Source organism: Bombina bombina, chromosome 9 (genome assembly GCF_027579735.1).
Source record: "Bombina bombina isolate aBomBom1 chromosome 9, aBomBom1.pri, whole genome shotgun sequence".
NCBI classification, from domain to species: domain Eukaryota; kingdom Metazoa; phylum Chordata; class Amphibia; order Anura; family Bombinatoridae; genus Bombina; species Bombina bombina.
In genome coordinates, this window is record NC_069507.1 from 174,533,654 (window position 1) to 174,557,979 (window position 24,326).

The window sequence follows — 24,326 nt, forward strand, 5'->3', positions numbered from 1 at the left end:
TCACTAGATCTAGAGACATTCAAAAGGTAAATGAAACAATTTGAGTTTGTAATATAAAAAGGTGTGCTTTTTCAGAGTGCAAATAATAAAAGCATTTAAAGCTTAAAGGAACATTAAACCCAAAATGTTATTTCGTTAATCAGATAGAACGTACGTATCTAGATATCTCGTCAACAAAGATCAAAGATAAGGAAGCAGATTTGACAATATAAGTAAAATTTGATTTTTTTTTAAACTATATTCTATCTGAATCATGAAAGAAAAACTTTGGGTTTCATGTCCCTTTAATTTTTATCAGTAAAGCAATTATTTTGTATGCAGACCAACTGTAATATATGTTTAATTGTAGTCCCATTAAAGTACTTTTATTGCATCTAAAATATGGTTGATTTAAAATATGCAACTAAATTGAATGTTTACCTGTGTGAACATAGGCTTTCCATGCTGCGTGACCATTGTGCACTGATCACAGTCAAGGGAGACAAAGTTATTGTGAAAGGACTCTTTAGGGTGTTTCAGTACATAGTAAAGTTCTGTAGCGCCACCTTCAAAAATGCTGCGGAAATACCGGGGAATAAGTGTCCGCCCGATTGCTAGAATAAAAAATAATACAATATATTATATATATATAAAATAAAGAAATAGATCTTTTTCACAAACATACCTAAGCAGGCACAGGAGTTGAGAGCATAAATATTTTAGGGCCTATAAATAATAATAAGGATAATTTAAACCTCTCCAAAACTGGAAAATTGTTACTTTTTTTCCTGGTGTTCAGTAGTTGCTTTTTATATTTGGCAGTATGACTATTTCTTGCTACTGGAAATGTTCTTTTATTACTAATGGTAATTTTAAAATAAATTGTTAAAATGTTAAATTAAGTCTCTTTAGAAAAGAAAATGTTTTATATTTTAATTAGTCTGTTTTTCCCATAAGTTACCTCTTGAAACTTGCGCTTTGTCCACTTTCCCTAGGGAATTGATCATACTACATGCAACACAGTGATTGCTTAGACGTGTGGAGGAATGTATTTATCTCTGATTGGTCAAAATAGGGAAAATAAAACAAACATATATAAAACAAACATATATGCTTACAAAAAAGCATGTCTCTGGAGAGAAATACACACAGCATATAAAACATACAGATTCATATATTCAAGATTCCACCAGCGTTATAGCAATATTGGTATCTGCAAATTGGTTAATGGAAGGTGACATACTGGTTACCATGGGCGTGGATAGCCTGTACACCTCCATCCCTCATGATGGTGGTGTGCAGGCGGTCAGGTCCATAGTGACCAATTCAGATTATTATACCAGCCCACCCATTAAGCTTCTAATAGAACTGATGACCTTCTGTTTGGAAAGGAACTATTTCAAATTTGAAACAGACTTCTATTTGCAGATCTCAGGTACTGCCATGGGGTTGAATATTGCCCCCACATATGCCAAATTTATATATGGCATGGTATGAGAAATCGGTTATGGCATTATCACAATGTATAGAGGAGATTTTTTACACCCGCTATATAGACTATGTGTTCTTGATCTGGCGAGGTGATAAGGGATAGACTGGAATATGGGTTTCCGACTTGAATGAATTGACACCTGTAAGATTTAAATTGGAGTCATCATATGAGAGTATTCCCTTTCTGGATTTGAACATATTTAAGGTCAGGGAGAACGCTAACTGTAGATATGGCACATCTATATATACCAAACCAACAGATAGAAACTCATTACTTGAAGCCCATAGTTGTTATCCGGTCCAACAGAAACGGGGGGTAGTTACTTCTCAACTCACTTGTGTGATCAGAAACAATACAGAGGAACCAGTGATGCAAGCTCAATTGGAGACTATGGGGGGAGAAATGATTGGAACGAGGATATGACCGTAAACTGGTCTGTGAGACAAAGGACAAATTCCTAGGACAGACAGAAGATGAACTGATCAAGAAGATGCCAGTGGTATATGAGACAACGTTGGGAGGTGGTAAAGGTCGATAAGACATTACCTTTAAAACACATAGAGCTGCCGAGAATGGCATACCGCAGTGTTAGTAATCTGCATGATTTGCTAGTGGAGCCTGACCCTATAAAGGTGTTTTTCAAAAAGCAACCTGGTTGAAGTAAAGCAAGAAAGGGTGTTTCCAGTGCGGTGACTGTCACATGTAATAGTATGCTAAAAAGGGTCCTCTTTTCAACACCCTCACTGGAGTGAGAGGTTTAAGATCCACCATCGGCTGCATTGCACAAGTGATCATGTAATCTATATCCTTATATAAATAAAAAGAGAGAAGCGCTCAACCTGGAAACGAACAATAGCATAATAGCTTGTTCTATGGCTAGTTACCACCCAAGAAGCAGCCTCTTTTTGCTCAACATGTGCCTTTCACAGAGAAAAACTTTCCTGAAGCATATCAGTCTGATCCCGACTTCACAGTACAGTCCAGCCCCGAAATACCAGGCAATCCTTCTCTGAACAAGAGAAACAGCAAAACCCCAGACGTACGTTTCAGCCTATTGTGGGCCTCGTCAGTGAGGTGCAGCCATATCCCTCTAGGCACACTGAGCAACGGGTCCACGTCTGGATTCCCGCATCACACTTAGGGAGACTTCCCAAAATGTCATAATTTGCATAAATAAAAAGAGAGAAGCGCTCAACCTGGAAATGAACAATAGCATAATAGCTTGTTCTATGGCTAGTTACCACCCAAGAAGCAGCTTCTTTTTGCTCAACATGTGCCTTTCACAGAGAAAAACTTTCCTGAAGCATATCAGTCTGATCCTGACTTCACAGTACAGTCCAGCCCCAAAATACCAGGCAATCCTTCTCTGAACAAGAGAAACAGCAAAACCCCAGACGTACGTTTCGGCCTATTGTGGGCCTCGTCAGTGAGGTTCAGCCATATCCCTCTAGGCACACTGAGCAACGGGTCCACGTCTGGATTCCCGTATCACACTTAGGGAGACTTCCCAAAATGTCATAATTTGCATAAATAAAAAGAGAGAAGCGCTCAAGGCTCAAGGAAGAGGCTGCTTCTAGGGTGGTAACTAGCCATAGAACAAGCTATTATGCTATTGTTCGTTTCCAGGTTGAGCGCTTCTCTCTTTTTATTTATGCAAATTATGACATTTTCGGAAGTCTCCCTAAGTGTGATGCGGGAATCCAGACGTGGACCCGTTGCTCAGTGCGCCTAGAGGGATATGGCTGTACCTCACTGACGAGGCCCACAATAGGCCGAAACGTACGTCTGGGGTTTTGCTGTTTCTCTCGTTCAGAGAAGGATTGCCTGGTATTTCGGGGCTGGACTGTACTGTGAAGTCAGGATCAGACCGATATGCTTCAGGAAAGTTTTTCTCTGTGAAAGGCACATGTTGAGCAAAAAACATAATTTATGCTTACCTGATAAATTCCTTTCTTCTGTAGTGTGATCAGTCCACGGGTCATCATTACTTGTGGGATATTAACTGCTCCCCTACAGGAAGTGCAAGAGGATTCACCCAGCAGAGTTGCTATATAGCTCCTCCCCTCTACGTCACCTCCAGTCATTCGACCAAGGACCAACGAGAAAGGAGAAGCCAAGGGTGTAGTGGTGACTGGAGTATAATTTAAAAAATATTTACCTGCCTTAAAAAACAGGGCGGGCCGTGGACTGATCACACTACAGAAGAAAGGAATTTATCAGGTAAGCATAAATTATGTTTTCTTCTGTTAAGTGTGATCAGTCCACGGGTCATCATTACTTGTGGGATACCAATACCAAAGCAAAAGTACACGGATGACGGGAGGGATAGGCAGGCTCTTTATACAGAAGGAACCACTGCCTGAAGAACCTTTCTCCCAAAAATAGCCTCCGAGGAAGCAAAAGTGTCAAATTTGTAAAATTTGGAAAAAGTATGAAGCGAAGACCAAGTTGCAGCCTTGCAAATCTGTTCAACAGAGGCCTCATTCTTAAAGGCCCAAGTGGAAGCCACAGCTCTAGTGGAATGAGCTGTAATTCTTTCAGGAGGCTGCTGTCCAGCAGTCTCATAAGCTAAACGAATTATGCTACGAAGCCAAAAAGAGAGAGAGGTAGCAGAAGCTTTTTGACCTCTCCTCTGACCAGAGTAAACGACAAACAGGGAAGACGTTTGTCGAAAATCTTTAGTTGCCTGTAAATAAAATTTAAGGGCACGAACTACATCCAGATTGTGCAAAAGACGTTCCTTCCTCGAAGAAGGATTTGGGCACAAGGATGGAACAACAATCACCTGATTGATATTCCTGTTAGTGACTACCTTAGGTAAGAACCCAGGTTTAGTACGCAGAACTACCTTATCCGAGTGAAAAATCAAATAAGGAGAATCACAATGTAAGGCTGATAACTCAGAGACTCTTCGAGCCGAGGAAATAGCCATTAAAAATAGAACTTTCCAAGATAACAACTTTATATCAATGGAATGAAGGGGTTCAAACGGAACACCCTGTAAAACGTTAAGAACAAGGTTTAAACTCCATGGTGGAGCCACAGCTTTAAACACAGGTTTAATCCTGGCCAAAGCCTGACAAAAAGCCTGAACGTCTGGAACTTCTGACAGACGCTTGTGTAACAGAATGGACAGAGCTGAGATCTGTCCCTTTAAGGAACTAGCGGATAACCCCTTTTCTAAACCTTCTTGTAGAAAAGACAATATCCTAGGAATCCTAACCTTACTCCAAGAGTAACCTTTGGATTTGCACCAATATAGGTATTTACGCCATATTTTATGGTAAATCTTTCTGGTAACAGGCTTCCTAGCCTGTATTAAGGTATCAATAACTGACTCAGAAAAACCACGCTTTGATAAGATCAAGCGTTCAATTTCCAAGCAGTCAGCTTCAGAGAAGTTAGATTTTGATGTTTGAAAGGACCCTGAATCAGAAGGTCCTGTTTCAGAGGTAACGACCAAGGTGGACAGAATGACATGTCCACCAGATCTGCATACCAAGTCCTGCGTGGCCATGCAGGCGCTATTAGAATCACTGATGCTTTCTCCTGTTTGATTCTGGCAATCAATCGAGGAAGCATCGGGAAAGGTGGAAACACATAAGCCATCCTGAAGGTCCATGGTGCTGTCAAGGCATCTATCAGGACCGCTCCCGGATCCCTGGATCTGGACCCGTAGCGCGGAAGCTTGGCGTTCTGTCGAGACGCCATGAGATCTATCTCTGGTTTGCCCCAACGTCGAAGTATTTGGGCAAAGACCTCTGGATGAAGTTCCCACTCCCCCGGATGAAAAGTCTGACGACTTAAGAAATCCGCCTCCCAGTTCTCCACTCCCGGGATGTGGATTGCAGACAGGTGGCAAGAGTGAGACTCTGCCCAGCGAATTATCTTTGATACTTCCATCATTGCTAGGGAGCTTCTTGTCCCTCCCTGATGGTTGATATAAGCTACAGTCGTGATGTTGTCCGACTGGAACCTGATGAACCCCCGAGTTGTTAACTGGGGCCCAGCCAGAAGAGCATTGAGGACTGCTCTCAATTCCAGAATGTTTATTGGAAGAAGACTCTCCTCCTGATTCCATAGTCCCTGAGCCTTCAGAGAATTCCAGACAGCGCCCCAACCTAGTAGGCTGGCGTCTGTTACAATTGACCAGTCTGGCCTGCTGAATGGCATTCCCCTGGACAGATGTGGCCGATAAAGCCACCATAGAAGAGAATTTCTGGTCTCTTGATTCAGATTTAGAGTGTTGAATGGAATGAAGGACACGGCATGCATTTTGAAGTTTTGTTAACCTGTCCTCTGTCAGGTAAATCTTCATTTCTACAGAATCTATCAGAGTCCCCAGGAAGGGAACTCTTGTGAGTGGAAAGAGAGAACTTTTCTCTTCGTTCACTTTCCATCCATGCGACCTTAGAAATGCCAGTACTATCTCTGTATGAGATTTGGCAGTTTGAAAGCTTGAAGCTTGTATCAGTATGTCGTCTAAGTACGGAGCTACTGAAATTCCTCGCGGTCTTAGTACCGCCAGAAGAGTGCCCAGAACCTTTGTGAAGATTCTTGGAGCCGTAGCCAGTCCAAATGGAAGAGCTACAAACTGGTAATGCCTGTCTAAAAAGGCAAACCTTAGATACCGGTAATGACTTCTATGAATCGGTATGTGAAGGTAAGCATCCTTTAAATCCACTGTGGTCATGTACTGACCCTCTTGGATCATGGGCAAAATTGTTCGAATAGTTTCCATCTTGAACGATGGAACTCTTAGGAATTTGTTTAGGATCTTTAAATCCAAGATTGGCCTGAAGGTTCCCTCTTTTTTGGGAACTACAAACAGATTTGAGTAAAACCCTTGTCCTTGTTCCAACCGCGGAACTGGATGGATCACTCCCATTAATAAAAGATCTTGTACGCAGCGTAGAAACGCTTCCTTCTTTGTTAGGTTTGTTGACAACCTTGACAGATGAAATCTCCCTCTTGGGGGAGAGGATTTGAAGTCCAGAAGGTATCCCTGAGATATGATCTCTAACGCCCAGGGATCCTGAACATCTCTTGCCCAAGCCTGGGCGAAGAGGGAAAGTCTGCCCCCCACTAGATCCGGTCCCGGATCGGGGGCCCTCAATTCATGCTGTCTTAGGGGCAGCAGCAGGTTTTCTGGCCTGTTTGCCCCTGTTCCAGGACTGGTTAGGTTTCCAGCCTTGTCTGTAGCGAGCAACAGCTCCTTCCTGTTTTGGTGCAGAGGAAGTTGATGCTGCTCCTGCTTTGAAATTACGAAAGGAACGAAAATTGGACTGTCTAGCCTTGGCTTTGGCCTTGTCCTGAGGCAGGGCATGACCTTTACCTCCTGTAATGTCAGCAATAATCTCTTTCAAGCCGGGCCCGAATAAGGTCTGCCCTTTGAAAGGAATATTAAGCAATTTAGATTTAGACGTAACATCAGCTGACCAGGATTTCAGCCACAGAGCTCTGCGTGCCTGAATGGCGAATCCTGAATTTTTAGCCGCAAGTTTAGTTAAATGTACTACGGCATCTGAAATAAATGAATTAGCTAACTTAAGGAATTTAAGTTTGTGTGTGATGTCATCTAGTGTGGATGATTGAAGAGACTCAAACCAAAATGCTGCTGCAGCCGTGACAGGCGCAATACATGCAAGAGGTTGCAATATAAATCCTTGTTGAACAAACATTTTCTTAAGGTAACCCTCTAATTTTTTATCCATTGGATCTGAAAAAGCACAGCTATCCTCCACTGGGATAGTGGTACGCTTAGCTAAAGTAGAAACTGCTCCCTCCACCTTAGGGACCATTTGCCATAAATCCCGTGTGGCGGCGTCTATTGGAAACATTTTTCTAAATATAGGAGGGGGTGAGAAAGGCACACCGGGTCTATCCCACTCCTTAGTAACAATGTCAGTAAGTCTCTTAGGTATAGGAAAAACGTCAGTACTCGTCGGTACCGCAAAATATTTATCCAACCTACACATTTTTTCTGGGATTGCAACTGTGTTACAATCATTCAGAGCCGCTAATACCTCCCCTAGTAACACACGGAGGTTCTCAAGCTTAAATTTAAAATTTGAAATGTCTGAGTCCAGTTTATTTGGATCAGAACCGTCACCCACAGAATGAAGCTCTCCGTCTTCACGTTCTGCAAACTGTGACGCAGTATCAGACATGGCCCTTGCATTATCAGCGCACTCTGTTCTCACCCCAGAGTGATCACGTTTACCTCTTAGTTCTGGTAGTTTAGCCAAAACTTCAGTCATAACAGTAGCCATATCTTGTAATGTGATTTGTAATGGCCGCCCAGATGTACTCGGCGCTACAATATCACGCACCTCCTGAGCGGGAGATGCAGGTACTGACACGTGAGGCGAGTTAGTCGGCATAACTCTCCCCTCGTTGTTTGGTGAAATATGTTCAATTTGTACAGATTGACTGTTTTTTAAAATAGCATCAATACATTTAGTACATAAATTTCTATTGGGCTCCACTTTGGCATTAACACATATAGCACAGAGATATTCCTCTGAATCAGACATGTTTAACACACTAGCAAATAAACAGCAACTTGGAAATACTTTACAAAGTAATTTACAAATAATATGAAAACGAACTGTGCCTTTAAGAAGCACAGAAAAATATTATAACAGTTAAAATAATTAAGTTATAGCATCAATCTTTGTCAGAATATACAGTTTTAGCAAAGGATTGTTCCCCTCAGCAAATGATAACTAACCCAGGCAGCAGAAAAAAAAACAAAAAAAAAAAAAAAAACGTTTATTTGTGTATCACAGTCAATACAATCAGCACAGCTCTGCTGTAATGATTACTTCCCTCAAAAAAGGCTTTGGAGATCCCTGAACTCTGTAGAGATGAACCGGATCATGCAGGAAGAAAATGAATCTCTGACTGAGTTTTTTCTGATGCATAGTGAAAGCACCAAAATGGCCCCTCCCCCACACACATAACAGTGAGAGGGATCAGTGAACTGCTCTAATTTAAATCAAAACTATTGCCAAGTGGAAAAATAGTGCCCAAAACATTTTTTCACCCAGTACCTCAGAGAAAAAAACGTTTTTACATGCCAGCAAAAAAACGTTTTACCTCAATAATTAATTGTCATTTAAAACCTATTGCAAGTCCCTGCAAATTAGGTTAAGTCTATGTATACAGTCTAAAAACCAGAGAAGTATAAAATATACATACATGACAGCCTGATATCAGCTACATCTACTGCATTCAAGGCTGGGTTTACATTATAACGGTATGGCAGGATTTTCTCATCAATTCCATGTCAGAAAATAATAAGCTGCTACATACCTCTTTGCAGATTAATCTGCCTGCTGTCCCCTGATCTGAAGTTTGCCTCTCCTCAGATGGCCGAGAAACAGCAATATGATCTTAACTACTCCGGCTAAAATCATAGAAAAAAACTCAGGTAGATTCTTCTTCAAATTCTACCAGAGAAGGAATAACACACTCCGGTGCTATTATAAAACAACAAACTTTTGATTGAAGATATAAAAACTAAATATATCACCATAGTCCTCTCACACATCCTATCTAGTCGTTGGGTGCAAGAGAATGACTGGGGGTGACGTAGAGGGGAGGAGCTATATAGCAACTCTGCTGGGTGAATCCTCTTGCACTTCCTGTAGGGGAGCAGTTAATATCCCACAAGTAATGATGACCCGTGGACTGATCACACTTAACAGAAGAAAGAGGCTGCTTCTAGGGTGGTAACTAGCCATAGAACAAGCTATTATGCTATTGTTCGTTTCCAGGTTGAGCACTTCTCTCTTTTTATTTATGCAAATTATGACATTTTGGGAAGTCTCCCTAAGTGTGATGCGGGAATCCAGACGTGGACCCGTTGCTCAGTGTGCCTAGAGGGATATGGCTGCACCTCACTGACAAGGCCCAAAATAGGCCGAAACGTACGTCTGGGGTTTTGCTGTTTCTCTCGTTCAGAGAAGGATTGCCTGGTATTTCGGGGCTGGACTGTACTGTGAAGTCAGGATCAGACTGATATGCTTCAGGAAAGTTTTTCTCTGTGAAAGGCACATGTTGAGCAAAAAGAGGCTGCTTCTAGGGTGGTAACTAGCCATAGAACAAGCTATTATGCTATTGTTCGTTTCCAGGTTGAGCGCTTCTCTCTTTTTATTTATGCAAATTATGACATTTGGGAAGTCTCCCTAAGTGTGATGCGGGAATCCAGACGTGGACCCGTTGCTCAGTGTGCCTAGAGGGATATGGCTGCACCTCACTGACGAGGCCCACAATAGGCCGAAACGTACGTCTGGGGTTTTGCTGTTTCTCTCGTTCAGAGAAGGATTGCCTGGCATTTCGGGGCTGGACTGTACTGTGAAGTCAGGATCAAACTGATATGCTTCAGGAAAGTTTTTCTCTGTGAAAGGCACATGTTGAGCAAAAAGAGGCTGCTTCTAGGGTGGTAACTAGCCATAGAACAAGCTATTATGCTATTGTTCGTTTCCAGGTTGAGCGCTTCTCTCTTTTTATTTATGCAAATTATGACATTTTGGGAAGTCTCCCTAAGTGTGATGCGGGAATCCAGACGTGGACCCGTTGCTCAGTGTGCCTAGAGGGATATGGCTGCACCTCACTGACGAGGCCCACAATAGGCCGAAACGTACGTCTGGGGTTTTGCTGTTTCTCTCGTTCAGAGAAGGATTGCCTGGTATTTCGGGGCTGGACTGTACTGTGAAGTCAGGATCAGACTGATATGCTTCAGGAAAGTTTTTCTCTGTGAAAGGCACATGTTGAGCAAAAAGAGGCTGCTTCTAGGGTGGTAACTAGCCATAGAACAAGCTATTATGCTATTGTTCGTTTCCAGGTTGAGCGCTTCTCTTTTTTTATCTATATCCTTATATGCCTGTGCTCTTTGCTTTACGTGGGTAAGATGGTTACCTCTTTCAGAGAAAAGTATGGCTAATGAAAGGTATGCCAACTAATTTATCAGAAAGGCACTTCTTTTATATGCCGTGTGTATGTCTCTCCAGAGACCTGCCCTTTTTTTTTTAAAGCATATATGTTTGTTTTATTTTCCCTATTTTGACTAATCGGAGATAAATGCATTCCTCCACACATCTAAGCAATCACTGTGTAGCATGTAGTATGATCAATTCCTAGGTAAAGTGGATAAAGCGCAAGTTTCAAGAGGGAACTTATGGGGAAAACAGACTAATTAAAATATAAAACATTTTCTAACAATTTATTTTAAAATTACCATTAGGAATAAAAACATTTCCAGTAGCAAGAAATAGTCATACTGACAGACAAATATAAAAAGCAACCACTGAAAACCAGAAAATAAAATCCTTTGTGAAAAATTTAACAAATTTCCCAGTTTTGGAGAGGTCTAAATTATCCGTTTGAAAACCGAGAGATTAGGATAGAATAGGATTTAACTATAGACCCTAAAATATTTATGCTCTCAACTCCTGTGCCTTCGTAGGTATGTTTTTCAACAAAGGATACCAAAAGAATAAAGCTGATTAGTTAGAAGTGAATTGAAAAACATAATTTATGTAAGAACTTACCTGATAAATTCATTTCTTTCATATTGGCAAGAGTCCATGAGCTAGTGACGTATGGGATATACAATCCTACCAGGAGGGGCAAAGTTTCCCAAACCTCAAAATGCCTATAAATACACCCCTCACCAGACCCACAATTCAGTTTAACGAATAGCCAAGCAGTGGGGTGAAAAAGAAAGGAGTAAAAAGTATCAACAAAGGAATCTGGAAATAATTGTGCTTTATACAAAAAAAAATCATAACCACCATAAAAAAAAAAAAAGGGTGGGCCTCATGGACTCTTGCCAATATGAAAAATGAATTTATCAGATAAGTTCTTACATAAATTATGCTTTTTTCATGTAATTGGCAAGAGTCCATGAGCTAGTGGCGTATGGGATATCAAATACCCAAGATGTGGAACTCCACGCAAGAGTTACTAGAGAGGGAGGGATAAAATAAACAGCCATATGCTGAAAAATTAATCCACAACCCAAAATATAAGTTATTCTCATGAAGAAAAGAAAAACTTAAAATATCAGCAGAAGAATCAAACTGAAACAGCTGCCTGAAGAACTTTTCTACCAAAAACTGCTTCTGAAGAAGCAAATACATCAAAACTGTAGAATTTAGGAAATGTATGCAAAGAGGACCAAGTTGCTGCTTTGCAAATCTGATCAACTGAAGCTTCTTTTATTATTATTATTATTATTATTATTATACTTTATTAAGCGCCAACATATTCCGCAGCGCTGTCCATGGATACAATTCATTTAGATAAAACAATACAAGACTTGTAAGATACAGGACAAAATTTACAAACACATACAGGAGGGATTGAGGGCCCTATTCCCGTGGGATCTTAAAAGTCCACGAAGTGGAGACTGATCTAGTAGAATGAGCTGTAATTCTCTGAGGCGGGGCCTGACCCGACTCTAAATAAGCTTGAAGAATCAAAAGCTTTAACCAAGAAGCCAAGGAAATAGCAGAACCCTTCTGACCTTTCCTAGAACCAGAGAATATAACAAATAGACTAGAAGTCTTCCTGAAATCTTTAGTAGCTTCAACATAATATTTAAAATCTCTCACCACATCCAAAGAATGTAAGAATTTTGCCAAAGAATTCTTAACATTAGGACACAAGGAAGGGACAACAATTTCTCTACTAATGTTGTTAGAATTCACAACCTTAGGTAAGAACTTAAATGAAGTCCGCAAAACCGACTTATCCTGATGAAAAATCAGAAAAGGAGATTCACAAGAAAGAGCAGAAAGCTCAGAAACTCTTCTAGCAGAAGAGATGGCCAAAATGAACAACACTTTCCAAGAAAGTAGTTTAATGTCCAAAGAGTGCATAGGCTCAAATGGAGGAGCCTGTAACGCCCTCAAAACCAAATTAAGACTCCAAGGAGGAGAAATTGATTTAATGACAGGCTTAATACGAACTAAAGCCTGTACAAAACGGTGAATATCAGGAAGAGTAGCAATCTTTCTGTGAAATAAAAACAGAAAGAGCAGAGATTTGTCCCTTCAAAGTATTTGCAGACAAACCTTTATCCAAACCATCCTGAAGAAACTGTAAAATTCTAGGAATTCTAAAAGAATGCCAAGAGAATTTGAGAAGAACACCATGAAATGTAAGTCTTCCAAACTCGATAATAAATCTTCCTAGAGACAGATTTACGAGCTTGTAACATAGTATTAATGACTGAGTCAGAGAAACCTCTATGACTTAGCGCTAAGCGTTCAATTTTCATACCGTCAAATTTAAAGATTTGAGATCCTGATGGAAAAACGGACCTTGAGACAGTAGGTCCAGCCTTAACGGAAGTGGCCAAGGTTGGCAACTGGACATCTGAACAAGATCCGCATACCAAAACCTGTGGGGCCATGCTGGAGCCACCAGCAACACAAATGATTGTTCCATAATGATTTTGGAGATCACTCTTGGAAGAAGAACTAGAGGCGGGAAGATATAAGCAGGTTGATAACACCAAGGAAGTGTCAGCGCATCCACTGCTTCCGTCTGAGAATCCCTGGACCTGGACAGGTATCTGGGAAGTTTCTTGTTTAGATGAAAAACCATCAGATCTATTTCTGGAAGACCCCACATCTGAACGATCTGAGAAAACACATCCGGATGGAGAGACCACTCCCCTGGATGTAAAGTCTGATGGCTGAGATAATCCAAATTCAAAAGATGAGGCAGCAAACATTCCTTCAATAGCATAAAAGTACAAATCTTTATTGTCCACAATTTAAAAACATCTCAGCTCAGGATAAAAGATGCAGGTAGTCTGACTAGTTTCGGCAATGCCATAATCATAGACCTGCTTGCTCTAACAAAGCAACAACTTTAAATAGGTCATATAACACAGTGATTGGTCAATATTAGGGGAGGATGCTAACTCCTTCCCACATGTTAACCCCTTACTATCAAAAAATATATTTGATTGATACACTTAGTAAAACGGTTGTACTTAAACTCTGTATATACATTTTAGAAGGCATTTCCGCCTCCCAATTGTCTACACCTGAGATATGAATCTCAGAAATAAGACAAGAGCTGGATTCCGCCCAAACAAGTTTCCGAGATACTTATTTCATAGCTTGGGGACTGTGAGTCCCACCCTGATGATTGACATATGCCACAAAAGGCAGAATAGTCCTTATAGTCACCATCTTGAAAGTTGGTACTCTTACATAACGATTCAAAATTCTCAGATCCAGAACTGGTCTAAATGAATTTTCTTTCTTTGGGACAATGAATAGATTTGAATAAAACCCCAGACCTTGTTCCTGAAAAGGAACCGGCATGATTACCCCTGAAACATCCAGGTCTGAAACACACTTCAGGAAAGCCTGAGCTTTTACTGGATTTACTGGGATGTGTGAGAGAAAAAATCTTCTCACAGGACGTCTTACTCTGAATCCTATTCGGTACCCCTGAGAGACAATGCTCTGAATCCATTGATTTTGGACAGAATTTGCCCAAACATCCTTGAAAAACCTTAATCTGCCCCCTACCAGCTGAGCTGGAATGAGGGCCGCACCTTCATGCGGATTTAGGGGCTGACTTTGGTTTCTTAAAAGGCTTGGATTTATTCCAATTTGAGGAAGGCTTCCAATTGGAAACAGTTTCCTTGGGGGAAGAATTAGGTTTTTCTTCCTTATTTTGACGAAAGGAACAAAAATGATTAGAAGCCTTAGATTTACCCTTAGGTTTTTTATCCTGAGGCAAAAAAACTCCCTTCCCCCCAGTAACAGTTGAAATAATAGAATCCAACTGAGAACCAAATAAAAGTATTACCTTGGAAAGAAAGAGATAGTAATCTAGACTTAGATGTCATATCAACATTCCAAGATTTAAGCCACAAAGCTCTTCTAGCCAAAATAGCTAAAGACATGGATCTGACATCAATTTTGATAATATCAAAAATTGCATCACAAATAAAATGATTACCATGTTGTAGTAAACGAACAATGCTATATAAGTCAGAATCCAATTCTTGTTGCGTTAAATTCTCTAACCAAAAAGTTGAAGCAGCTGCAACATCAGCCAAAGAAATTGCAGGCCTAAGAAGATGACCTGAATATAAATAGGCTTTCCTTAGATAAGATTCATGCTTCCTATCTAAAAGGATCTTTAAAGGAAGTACTATCTTCCATAGGAATAGTGGTTCGTTTAGCAAGAGTAGAAATAGCCCCATCAACTTTGGGGATCTTTTCCCAAAACTCTATTGAAATTGCTGGTAAAGGATACAATTTTTTAAACCTTGCAGAAGGATTAAAAGGAGTACCCAGCTTATTCCATTCCTTAGAAATCATATCAGAAATAGCATCAGGAATAGGAAAAACCTCTGGAGTAACCACAGGAGGTTTAAAAACAGAATTTAAACGTTTACTGGTTTTAATATCAAGAGGACTAGCTTCCTCAATATCCAAAGTAATTAACACTTCTTTTAACAATGAACGCATATACTCCATTTTAAATAAATAAGTAGAATGTCAGTGTCAATATCTGAGGAAGGATCTTCTGAATCAGATAGATCCTCATCAGAGGTGGATAATTCATTATGTTGTCGGTCATTTGAAATTTCATCAATTTTATGAGAAGTTTTAAAAGACCTCTTACGCTTATTAGAAGGCGGAAATACAGACAAAGCCTTCTGAATAGAATTAGTAACAAATTCTTTAAAATTCATAGGTATATCATGTATATTAGAAGTTGAAGGAACTGCAACCGGCAATGTACTGTTACTGATGGACACACTATCTGCATGTAAAAGTTTATCATGGCAACTAATACAAATGACATTAGGAGATATAATCTCCACAATTTTACAACAAATGCACTTAGCTTTGGTAGAACCGATGTCAGGCAGCAAAGTTCCAACAGATACTTCTGAGGCAGGATCAGATTGAGACATCTTGCAGAATGTAAAAGAAAAAACAACATATAAAGCAAAATTATCAATTTCCTTATATGACAGTTTCAGGAATGGGAAAAAATGCAAATAGCATAGCCCTCTGACATAGAAAAAGGCAAACAGCAATGGGGCAAATAAATAATGAAAAAAGTTTGGCGCCAAGTATGACGCACAATGTAACTTAAAATTTTTTTTGGAGCCATCCATGTCCGGAAATGACACACTCGCGTCACTAACGATGCAACCCTGTGTGAAACCTCTGCGTCAATTCCGACGCCGGAAATTACGAACTTGCGTCAACGGACGTGCCTTTCTCGCCAAAAAATTATCGCGCCAAGAATGACGCATTAAAGTGTAGCATTTGGTGCACCCGCAAGCCTAAGTCAGCCCGCAATTTGAAACAAAGTGGTCAATTGAAAAAAAGACTAAACCCCAGGTAAGAAAAAAATATTTCTTAATATTAATTTTCCACAAATATGAAACTGACAATCTGCAAAAGGAAAGGCATAAACCTGACTCATGGCAAATATAAGTACAATACATATATTTAGAACTTTATATAAATGCATAAAGTGCCAAACCATAGCTGAGGTGTCTTAAGAAATAAAAACATACTTACCAAAAGACACCCATCCACATATAGCAGATAGCCAAACCAGTACTGAAACAGTTATCAGTAGAGGTAATGGTATATGAGAGTATATCGTCGATGTGAAAAGGGACCGATAACAGAGAACCTATGAAAAAGACCCCCGTTAGGAAAATCATTGCATTCAATAGGTGATACTCTCCATGTCCCTCTGACATTCGCTGTACACATAGGAATCGGGCTTCAAAATGCTGAGAAGCGCATGTCAACGTAGAAATCTTAGCACAAACTTACTTCACCACCTCCATAGGAGGCAAAGTTTGTAAAACTGAATTGTGGGTGTGGTGAGGGGTGTATTTATAGGAATTTTGAGGTTTGGGAAATGTTGCCCCTCCTGGTAGGATTGTATATCCAATATGTCACTAGCTCATTGACTCTTGTAAATTACATGAAAGAAATGTGTTTAAATTTGCATGCTCTCTCTCAATCATGAAAACATGCAAACCTGCACCTATAAAGTTTTCACAATTCTCCATATGAATTTCAGGGAGGTTTGTGGTGGCTATAGATCTATATATCAGTACCTTTGTGTTATATAAAAATGCACTATCATCTGAGACAAGAGGGTGTTCCTTCCTAAGGTAACAAGCTGCCCTGTACACTTTAAACAGATGCTGGAAAAACACTTACTGTATCTCTTTGGTCCATCTTCCAAGCAAAATGTGATGGTCAACATGGCATCATCTTCGAAGAACTCTGTAGTGAAAGCGTCCCACCACAAATTGTCACATTCCTACAAAGAGAAAAGAAAAAGGGACAGCAAACGCCTTGTCATTTAATCTTCCAAGCAATGACATATTTAATTATTTATTTATTCCTTATTTGGAGGAGTCAAAGGGACATGAAAGCCAAAATGTTTCCTTATTGATTCAGAGTATTCACGTTTAACCCCATCACTACATTTAAACAGAAATAATGCATTTTTTTATATTTACCTATCAAAACTATATATTGTTTTTAGTAGACAACCCAAAGTATTGATCTAGGCCCATTTTGGTATATTTCATGCAATTATTTCACCGCCAAATGCAATCAAATAAAAAAAAATTGTTAACTTTTTCACAATTTTAGGTTTCTCACTGAAATTATTTACAAACAGCTTGTGCAATGATGGCATACAAGGTAGTGTGTGTGTATATATATATATATATATATATATATATATATTTTTTTTTTTCTGCAGGGTAGTATCCCACCTTACCTCCCAATCTCCCACCTCTATCTATTTTTCACCATCTTAGGTACTGGCAGCTGTTTGCCAGTACCCAGTTTGCTAAAAATTAGGAAATAAAAAAAAAAATCCCCAATTTTATTCTGTAGTGTAGCTGCCCCCCCCAATACCCTACCCCCCTCCCAGATCCCTTTCCCTCAACGGATCCCAAATAGGATCCCCTCAATGCTACTTCCTCCCTCCTTACTGCCTTTTATTTATTATTTTTACATTGCCTGTAGCGTGGCGTAGTGGTTCCACCCACTCCCACCCTGCTCCAGCGATGGGACACCCACCCGCCTCCCTCCTTTGACCCTCCCACCCACCAACGATCAGTACCATTGCTGTACACAGTGTCCCTCTCTGCATTGGTAACTCTGCAAATCTATTTCTGCAGTGTCCCCACTCAGATATAGCGTGATCGCTATTTTTAGAAAGATCACTGCAGAGAAAAGGCCAGGGTACGTCGCTGGTCCTTAAGGGCATAACGACCAGCGTCGTTAAGTGCTGGTCGTTAAGGGGTTAACAACTTTCCAATTCACTTTTACTGCGGCTTAACTAGTGTCCCATTAAAGGGACAGTCTAGTCATAATTTATCAAACGTGCTTTGTACTAGGTATTCTTTGTTGAAAGATAAACCTAGGTAGGCTCACATGCTAATGTATAAGCCATTGAAAGCTGCCTCTTATCTCAGTGCATTTTGATCGTTTTTTTTTTACAGCTAGACAGTGGTAGCTTATGTGGGCATATAGATAACATTGTGCTCACTCCCGTAGAGTTATTTATAAGTCAGCACTGATTGGCTAAAATGCTAGTCTGTCAAATAAAAAAAGAAAAATTTATGCTTACCTGATAAATTTATTTCTTTTTTGACACGATGAGTCCACGGATCATCTTAATTACTAATGGGATATTCACCTCCTGGTCAGCAGGAGGAGGCAAAGAGCACCACATCAGAGCTGTTAAATAGCTCCTCCCTTCCCTCCCACTCCAGTCATTTGACCAAAGTTAGGAAAAGAAAAGCCAAGGTGCAGAGGTGTCTGAAGTTTACAATAACCCACAACCTGTCTTAAAAGAACAGGGCGGGCCGTGGACTCATTGTGTGAAAAAAGAAATACATTTATCAGGTAAGCATAAATTTTCTTTTCTTTTTTAAGACACGATGAGTCCACGGATCATCTTAATTACTAATGGGATTCAATAGCCAAGCTAGAGTACACAGATGATACGGGAGGGACAAGACAGGACACCTAAACGGAAGGCACCACTGCTTGAAGAACCTTTCTCCCAAAAGCGGCCTAAGCCGAGGAAAAAGTGTCAAATTTGTAGAACTTTAAAAATGATGCTCCTGTGGATCAGACTTGCAAGGCTGCAACTTGGTCCTCTCTTCACTCTTTTTCAAACGCCCATGAAAAAGCAACAGCTCTCGTGAAATGAGCCGTAACTTTCCCGGGAGGCTGTCGTCCAGCAGTCTCATATTCAAAACGTATGATACTCTACAACCAAAAAGAAAGAAGTAGCCGTAGCTTTCTGTCCCTTTTAGTTTACTTGAGAAAACCCCAAAGAAGACTGACGACATTACTTAGTTGTCTGCAGGAAAAACCTTAAAGCACGGACCATGTCCAAATTGTGCAGAAGTCTTTCCTTCTGAGAAGAAGGATTAGGATAGAAGAAAAGAACAACCATCTCCTGATTTATGTTCCAATCAAAAACAACTTTAGGAAAAAGTCCTAATTTAGTACGTAAAACAACCTTATCAGAATGGAAAATAAGACAAGGTGACATACTGTAATGCCGAGAGCTCTGACACTCTGAGCAGAAGAAATAACAACAAGAAATAAAACCTTCCAAAATAACAAATTAATATCTAAGGAAAGAATAGGCTCAAACAGAGCCCCCTTGAAGAACCCTGAGAACTAAATTCAGACTCCCTGGAGGAGTAACTAGATTGAACACAGGCCTGATCTTGACCAAGGCTTGACAAAGAGATTGTACATCTGGGACATCTGCTAGACGTTTGTGTAACAAAATAGATTTGACCCTTTAGGGAACTTAATGATAAACCTTTCTCCAAACCCTCTTGGAGAAAAGACAAAATTGCAGGAATCCTAAATCTACTTCTATAAGTAGCCCATGAATTCACACCAATAGAGATATTTATGTAATATCTTATGAAAAATTTGTCTAGTGACAGGCTTATGAGCCTGAATCAAGGTCTCAATGACCGAGACAGAAAATACCCCGCTTGGATAATATTAAGCATTAACTCTCCAAGCAGTCAGTTTCAGAGAAACCAGATTTGGGGGAAGGAGGGACCCTTGAATGAGAAGGTTCTCCCTCAACGGAAGTCTCCAAATTGGCAGAGATGACATGTCCAGCAGATCAGCATACCAAATCCTGCGAGGTGAAGCCGGTGGCACGAGGATCACCGATGCCCCCTCCAGCTTGATTCGAGCAATGACCCGAGAAAGAAAAGCCACACGGAGGAAAAAGCAGGAGAACACTTACGGATGGCGATCCCATTCCCCCGGATGAAGGTCTGCCTGCTCAGAAAATCCGCCTCCCAGCTGTCCACCCCTAGGATGTGGATTGCCGACAGGCAGCAAGAATGGGCATCCGCCCATTGAATTATATGGATACCTCTGTCATCGCTAAGGAACTCCTCGTTCCTCCCTGATGAGTGATGTAAACCACTGACGTAATTTTGTTCGACTAGAACCTAATAAACTGGACCGAGGTTAACCGGGGCCAGGTCAAAAAAACATTGAAGATCACTCTCAGCTGCAGAATGATTATAGGAAGAACAGACTCTGGCTGAGTCCTTAACCTCTGAGCCCTTAGGGAGCCCCAGACTGCTCCCCACCCTAGAAGGCTGGCGTCTTGTCAAAAGCACCCAAGATGGTCCGCGAAAGCAGGATCCCTGAGAGAGATGATCTAGAGACAACCACCATTGAAGAGAATCCCTTGTCTCCTGCTCCAGAAGTATTTGAGGAGACAAATCTGTATAATCTCTAATCCATTACCTGAACATGCTTAACTGCAGAGATCTGAGATGGAACCGAGCAAACGGGATGATGTCCATTGCCGCCACCATCAGCCCGATTATCTCCATGTACCAAGCACTGAAGGCCGAGGAGTGGACTGAATGACTAGACAAGTATCGATAATCACAGATTTCCTGTCATTTTATAAGAAAAATCTTAAATGGACATGGAATCTATTATGATTCCCAAGAAAAGTATCCTTGTGCTCGGTACTAAGGGACTTCTTTCCAAATTTACCTTCCACCCGTGAGATCGCGGGAAGGATAACACCAGGCCCGTATGAAATCTAACTTGGTGAAGGATGGCGCCTGGACTAGGATGTCGTCCAGATAGGTCGCCACTGCAAAACCCCATAACCGAAGCACCACCAAAAGCGATCCCAGAGCCCTTGTGAAAACAGAGCTGTGGCAAGACCGAAGGAAGAGTCACAAACTGAAAGCGTTTGTCCAGAAAGGCAAACCTTAGAACCTGAGAAGATTCTTGAGAATGGCACATGAAGGTGCGCGTCCTTTAAATCCACTGTTGTCAGAAATTGAGCCTCTTGGATCAAGGAAAGAAGGGAACGATTTCCATCTTGACAGACGGTACACTAAGACATTTGTTCAGACCCTTGAGATCTAAAAAGTGGTCTGAAGGTTCCCCTTCTATTGGGAACCACAAATCAATTGGGATAAAAAACCCAGACCCTGTTGGTCTGAAGGTTCCCTCTTCTATTGGACCTGTATGGGAACCGGAACAATAACCCCCAGGTCTGAGATGTCTCCTACGCAGAGTAAGAACGCCTCTCCTCTTGACTAATCTGCAGATAATCCTGAAAACAGAAACCTGCCTCTGGGAGGACAAACCTTTGAACTTTATTTGTATCCCTAGGACACTATTTTCTATTGCCCAGGGATCCCAAACATCTCGAACCCAAGCCTGAGCGAAGACGGAAAGTCTGCCCCCTGCAAGATCCGATCTCGTATCAGGGGCATGTCCTTCATGCTGTCTTAGAGCCAACAGCAGGCTAAATGGATTCTTTAAATTTCAAAGGACATTATTTCCGTCAAGTTGGATGCCAACGAGGTCTTCCCCTTGTAAGGAATCGCTAAAAACTTAGGGTTAGAGCCTTGCTCTACGGATGCATGCTCTAAATCTAAGGATCTGTGAGCTGGAACAGAGAAACCTGAAACCAATGCTCCAAAGTTGATAACTTGAAGGGAAGAATTTGAAATAAAGGAATTAGCCGATTTGAAGGCTTTTAACCTATCCTGGATTTTATCCAGGGGAGTTTCTGACTTAGTGTTATCAGACAACGCATCAAATCAAGATGCTGTCGCCCTAGTGACGGTAGCAAAGTACACAGCTGTATGCCATTATGAGCCCTGGTGTACATCCCTTTTCTAATTTTGTCCGAAGGACCTTTAACAAATCCAACTATCCTCTAAGGGTATAGTAGCTCTCTTCGCTGGAAACTACTCCTACCCTAGGGAATGTTTGTCCAGCCTCCTTAACCTCTTAAGGACATATGACGGAATTCTTCCGTCATAAAACAATTGAGCAAACTGAAAGCTGTGTCCTTAAAGGGTTAACTGAGTCGGCTATGGGAAACATCTTTTTAAATATAGGGAATGCGTCTCTTCCATTCCATATAACTTACTGGGCGCACTAGGATAGATTACTAAATGAACGGTACCCATGGGTATATTCAAACTCTTGCAAGTCTGGCATGCTAACCACTAAGCTATGACAGAGAATACCGGAAGGATCGGAGCCGCCCAGGGTAGCTAAAACCTCCTAAAGTAATTACTGAGGCAATCACCTTTTCAATGCTAAAACTGCCGGGGAGAACCCCTCAGGCCTGTTAATACAAACTGTAAAAAAAAACAGACATTAAATGCATCTCTGCACCTCAGCAGTCTGCTGAGGTGCTCCTACCATGAACAATGACACCGGATCTCTCTTATAACGATCCGTCTCACACAGGCAGCGGCTAAACCGGACTTCCCCACATCCATGCTATGAGCGCATAAAATTATACTACATGCCGCTCCAGCACAGACAAAAAAATATCTCAGCTGAATGGCGCACTAAACTTGTTAGAAAACAGCGCTCAGTGAAGAGGCGCGCAACTATAGGAAGTCCCGCCCATCGTGGGCGTACTAAAAGTCTTACTCCACAATGTGAAAACACCGGAGCCCTCCATATTAAATAAAATAAACTCCAGCCCCAGTGCCTGCATCATAACACTGCGCAAAACACTTTCAGCCTGAAAGATTAGAGTTGTCCCAACATAAAACAGGTTTTCCCTTTAACCCTTTATGTACCAAAGTGCTAATGTTAAGTATACTGATACTCCTTAAATCCCAGAAAGGTAGCATTTACCTTAAACACTGCCTGGCAGCAGGGCAGGTCTCAAGCTTGAGAGGTACTCTCCCTCACATTGGCCTGAGAAGAAACAAATGCTGAGTCAGTGAGTACCTCAGGCTGAAGGATAAGGGCAGCAGAAATATGGGAGGCGCAGTGAGAATTAGGTCCCACAAGTTCCCATTGCTCTAAAGCCACCAAAAGCTCTACTGTAGAGACTGATGTGGACTACGGCCACACCCCAGAGCAAAGTAGCACTCTCTGGCACTACTTTAAAAATAACAAACACTTGATTGAAGAATCTAAACTAACACCTCACTTTACCACTTCCTATCACTAACGTAGGCAAAGAGAATGACTGAAGTGGGAGGGGAGGGAGGAGCTATTTAACAGCTCTGCTGTGGTGCTCTTTGCCTCCTCCTGCTGACCAGGAGGTGAATATCCCATTAGTAATTAAGATGATCCGCGAACTCATCGTGTCTTAAAAAATAAATATATTCAGTCATTAAAAAGGGACAATCTAGTCCAAAATAAACTTTCATGATTCAGATAGAGAATGTAATTTTAAACAATTGTCCAATGTACTTTTATCACCAATTTTCTTTTGTTCTCTTGGTATTCTTAGTTGAAACCTAAACCTAGGAGGTTCATATGCTAATTTTTAAGCCCTTGAAGTATGCCTCTTCTCTCAGGGCATTGTTTTAAATTGAATGTTCTACGAAAGAAAAATTATGGGTTTCACATCCCTTTTAAGTGATTGAGACAGAGTATTCAATTTTAAAACTGTTTCCAATTTAGTTCTATTATCATTGTTCCCATTTTTTTTAAAGAGATACCTAGGTTATAAAGAACAAAACCAGCTAGTTCATATACAAAAATACACCTAAATAGCATTTTCTCATACATTTTATACTCTGCTGCTGGTATAACAATTCATTGGGAACACATCAAGGGGACACCAAATACCTGCCACTTCACCTGTTAGTTATCATTACTGTAAGGCTGTAACTTTAATAAACAACTGCTTGTTGTTCTTCCCTCTCCCCCTTGAGACTAAACAGTTTACTACACCATTTGATTCAGAATTTTTTTTTCTTGTTTTCCTCCTCTAAAAACTAGGTGCGTCTTATGGATCGAAAAATACGGTACCAATTTTACCTGCTGCAGTGTGTTAAACTTTTTGCAGATGGCTCCTTAACCTTGATTTAATCAATCATTTGAAACAGCTGGTTCTGCCTGTTGTATCCTCACCTATACAGAAAATGTCAGTACTTAAAGTGATGGTAAATTAGAGCGTATAAAACTTTAGGCTTCACCATCACTAAAAAACATTAGCTTCAGTCATCATTTACTAAAAAAAAAATTGGTGTTAATCTCACCCTATTTGTGCCGCAAGTATATCGCTAACTCAGTGCCTCTGGCTGCACATGGGACAGCGCTCTTCTTCAATGAGGTGACCACCACTAAACCAATAGCCGTCCGTCTCAACTGACAGTGTTCTGGTTTAGAGGTGGAAACGTCATCTTTTTTGGAGAAGAGCACTGTGCCGTGGGTGGCCGGAGGCGCCGAGTTAGCAATATACTTGCGGCACAGATAGGGTAAGTTTAACACTTTTTTTTATGTAAATGACTGAAGCTAATGTT

At 40.8% G+C, this 24,326-nt stretch overlaps 1 protein-coding gene across 5 annotated transcripts in view; it reads right to left on the reverse strand.

The window, feature by feature from the left end:
* Positions 1–24,326, reverse strand: part of LDB1 (LIM domain binding 1) — a 490,040-nt gene that overhangs the window by 19,470 nt on the left and 446,244 nt on the right. For all 5 annotated transcript variants that reach the window (XM_053692496.1, XM_053692494.1, XM_053692495.1 and 2 more), the window contains exons 5-6: positions 16,714–16,816; positions 421–593 (exon numbers count right to left, since the gene is read on the reverse strand). In XM_053692496.1, the coding sequence (XP_053548471.1) occupies positions 421–593; positions 16,714–16,816 (276 nt within the window). The remainder of the gene's footprint in view (positions 1–420; positions 594–16,713; positions 16,817–24,326) is intronic.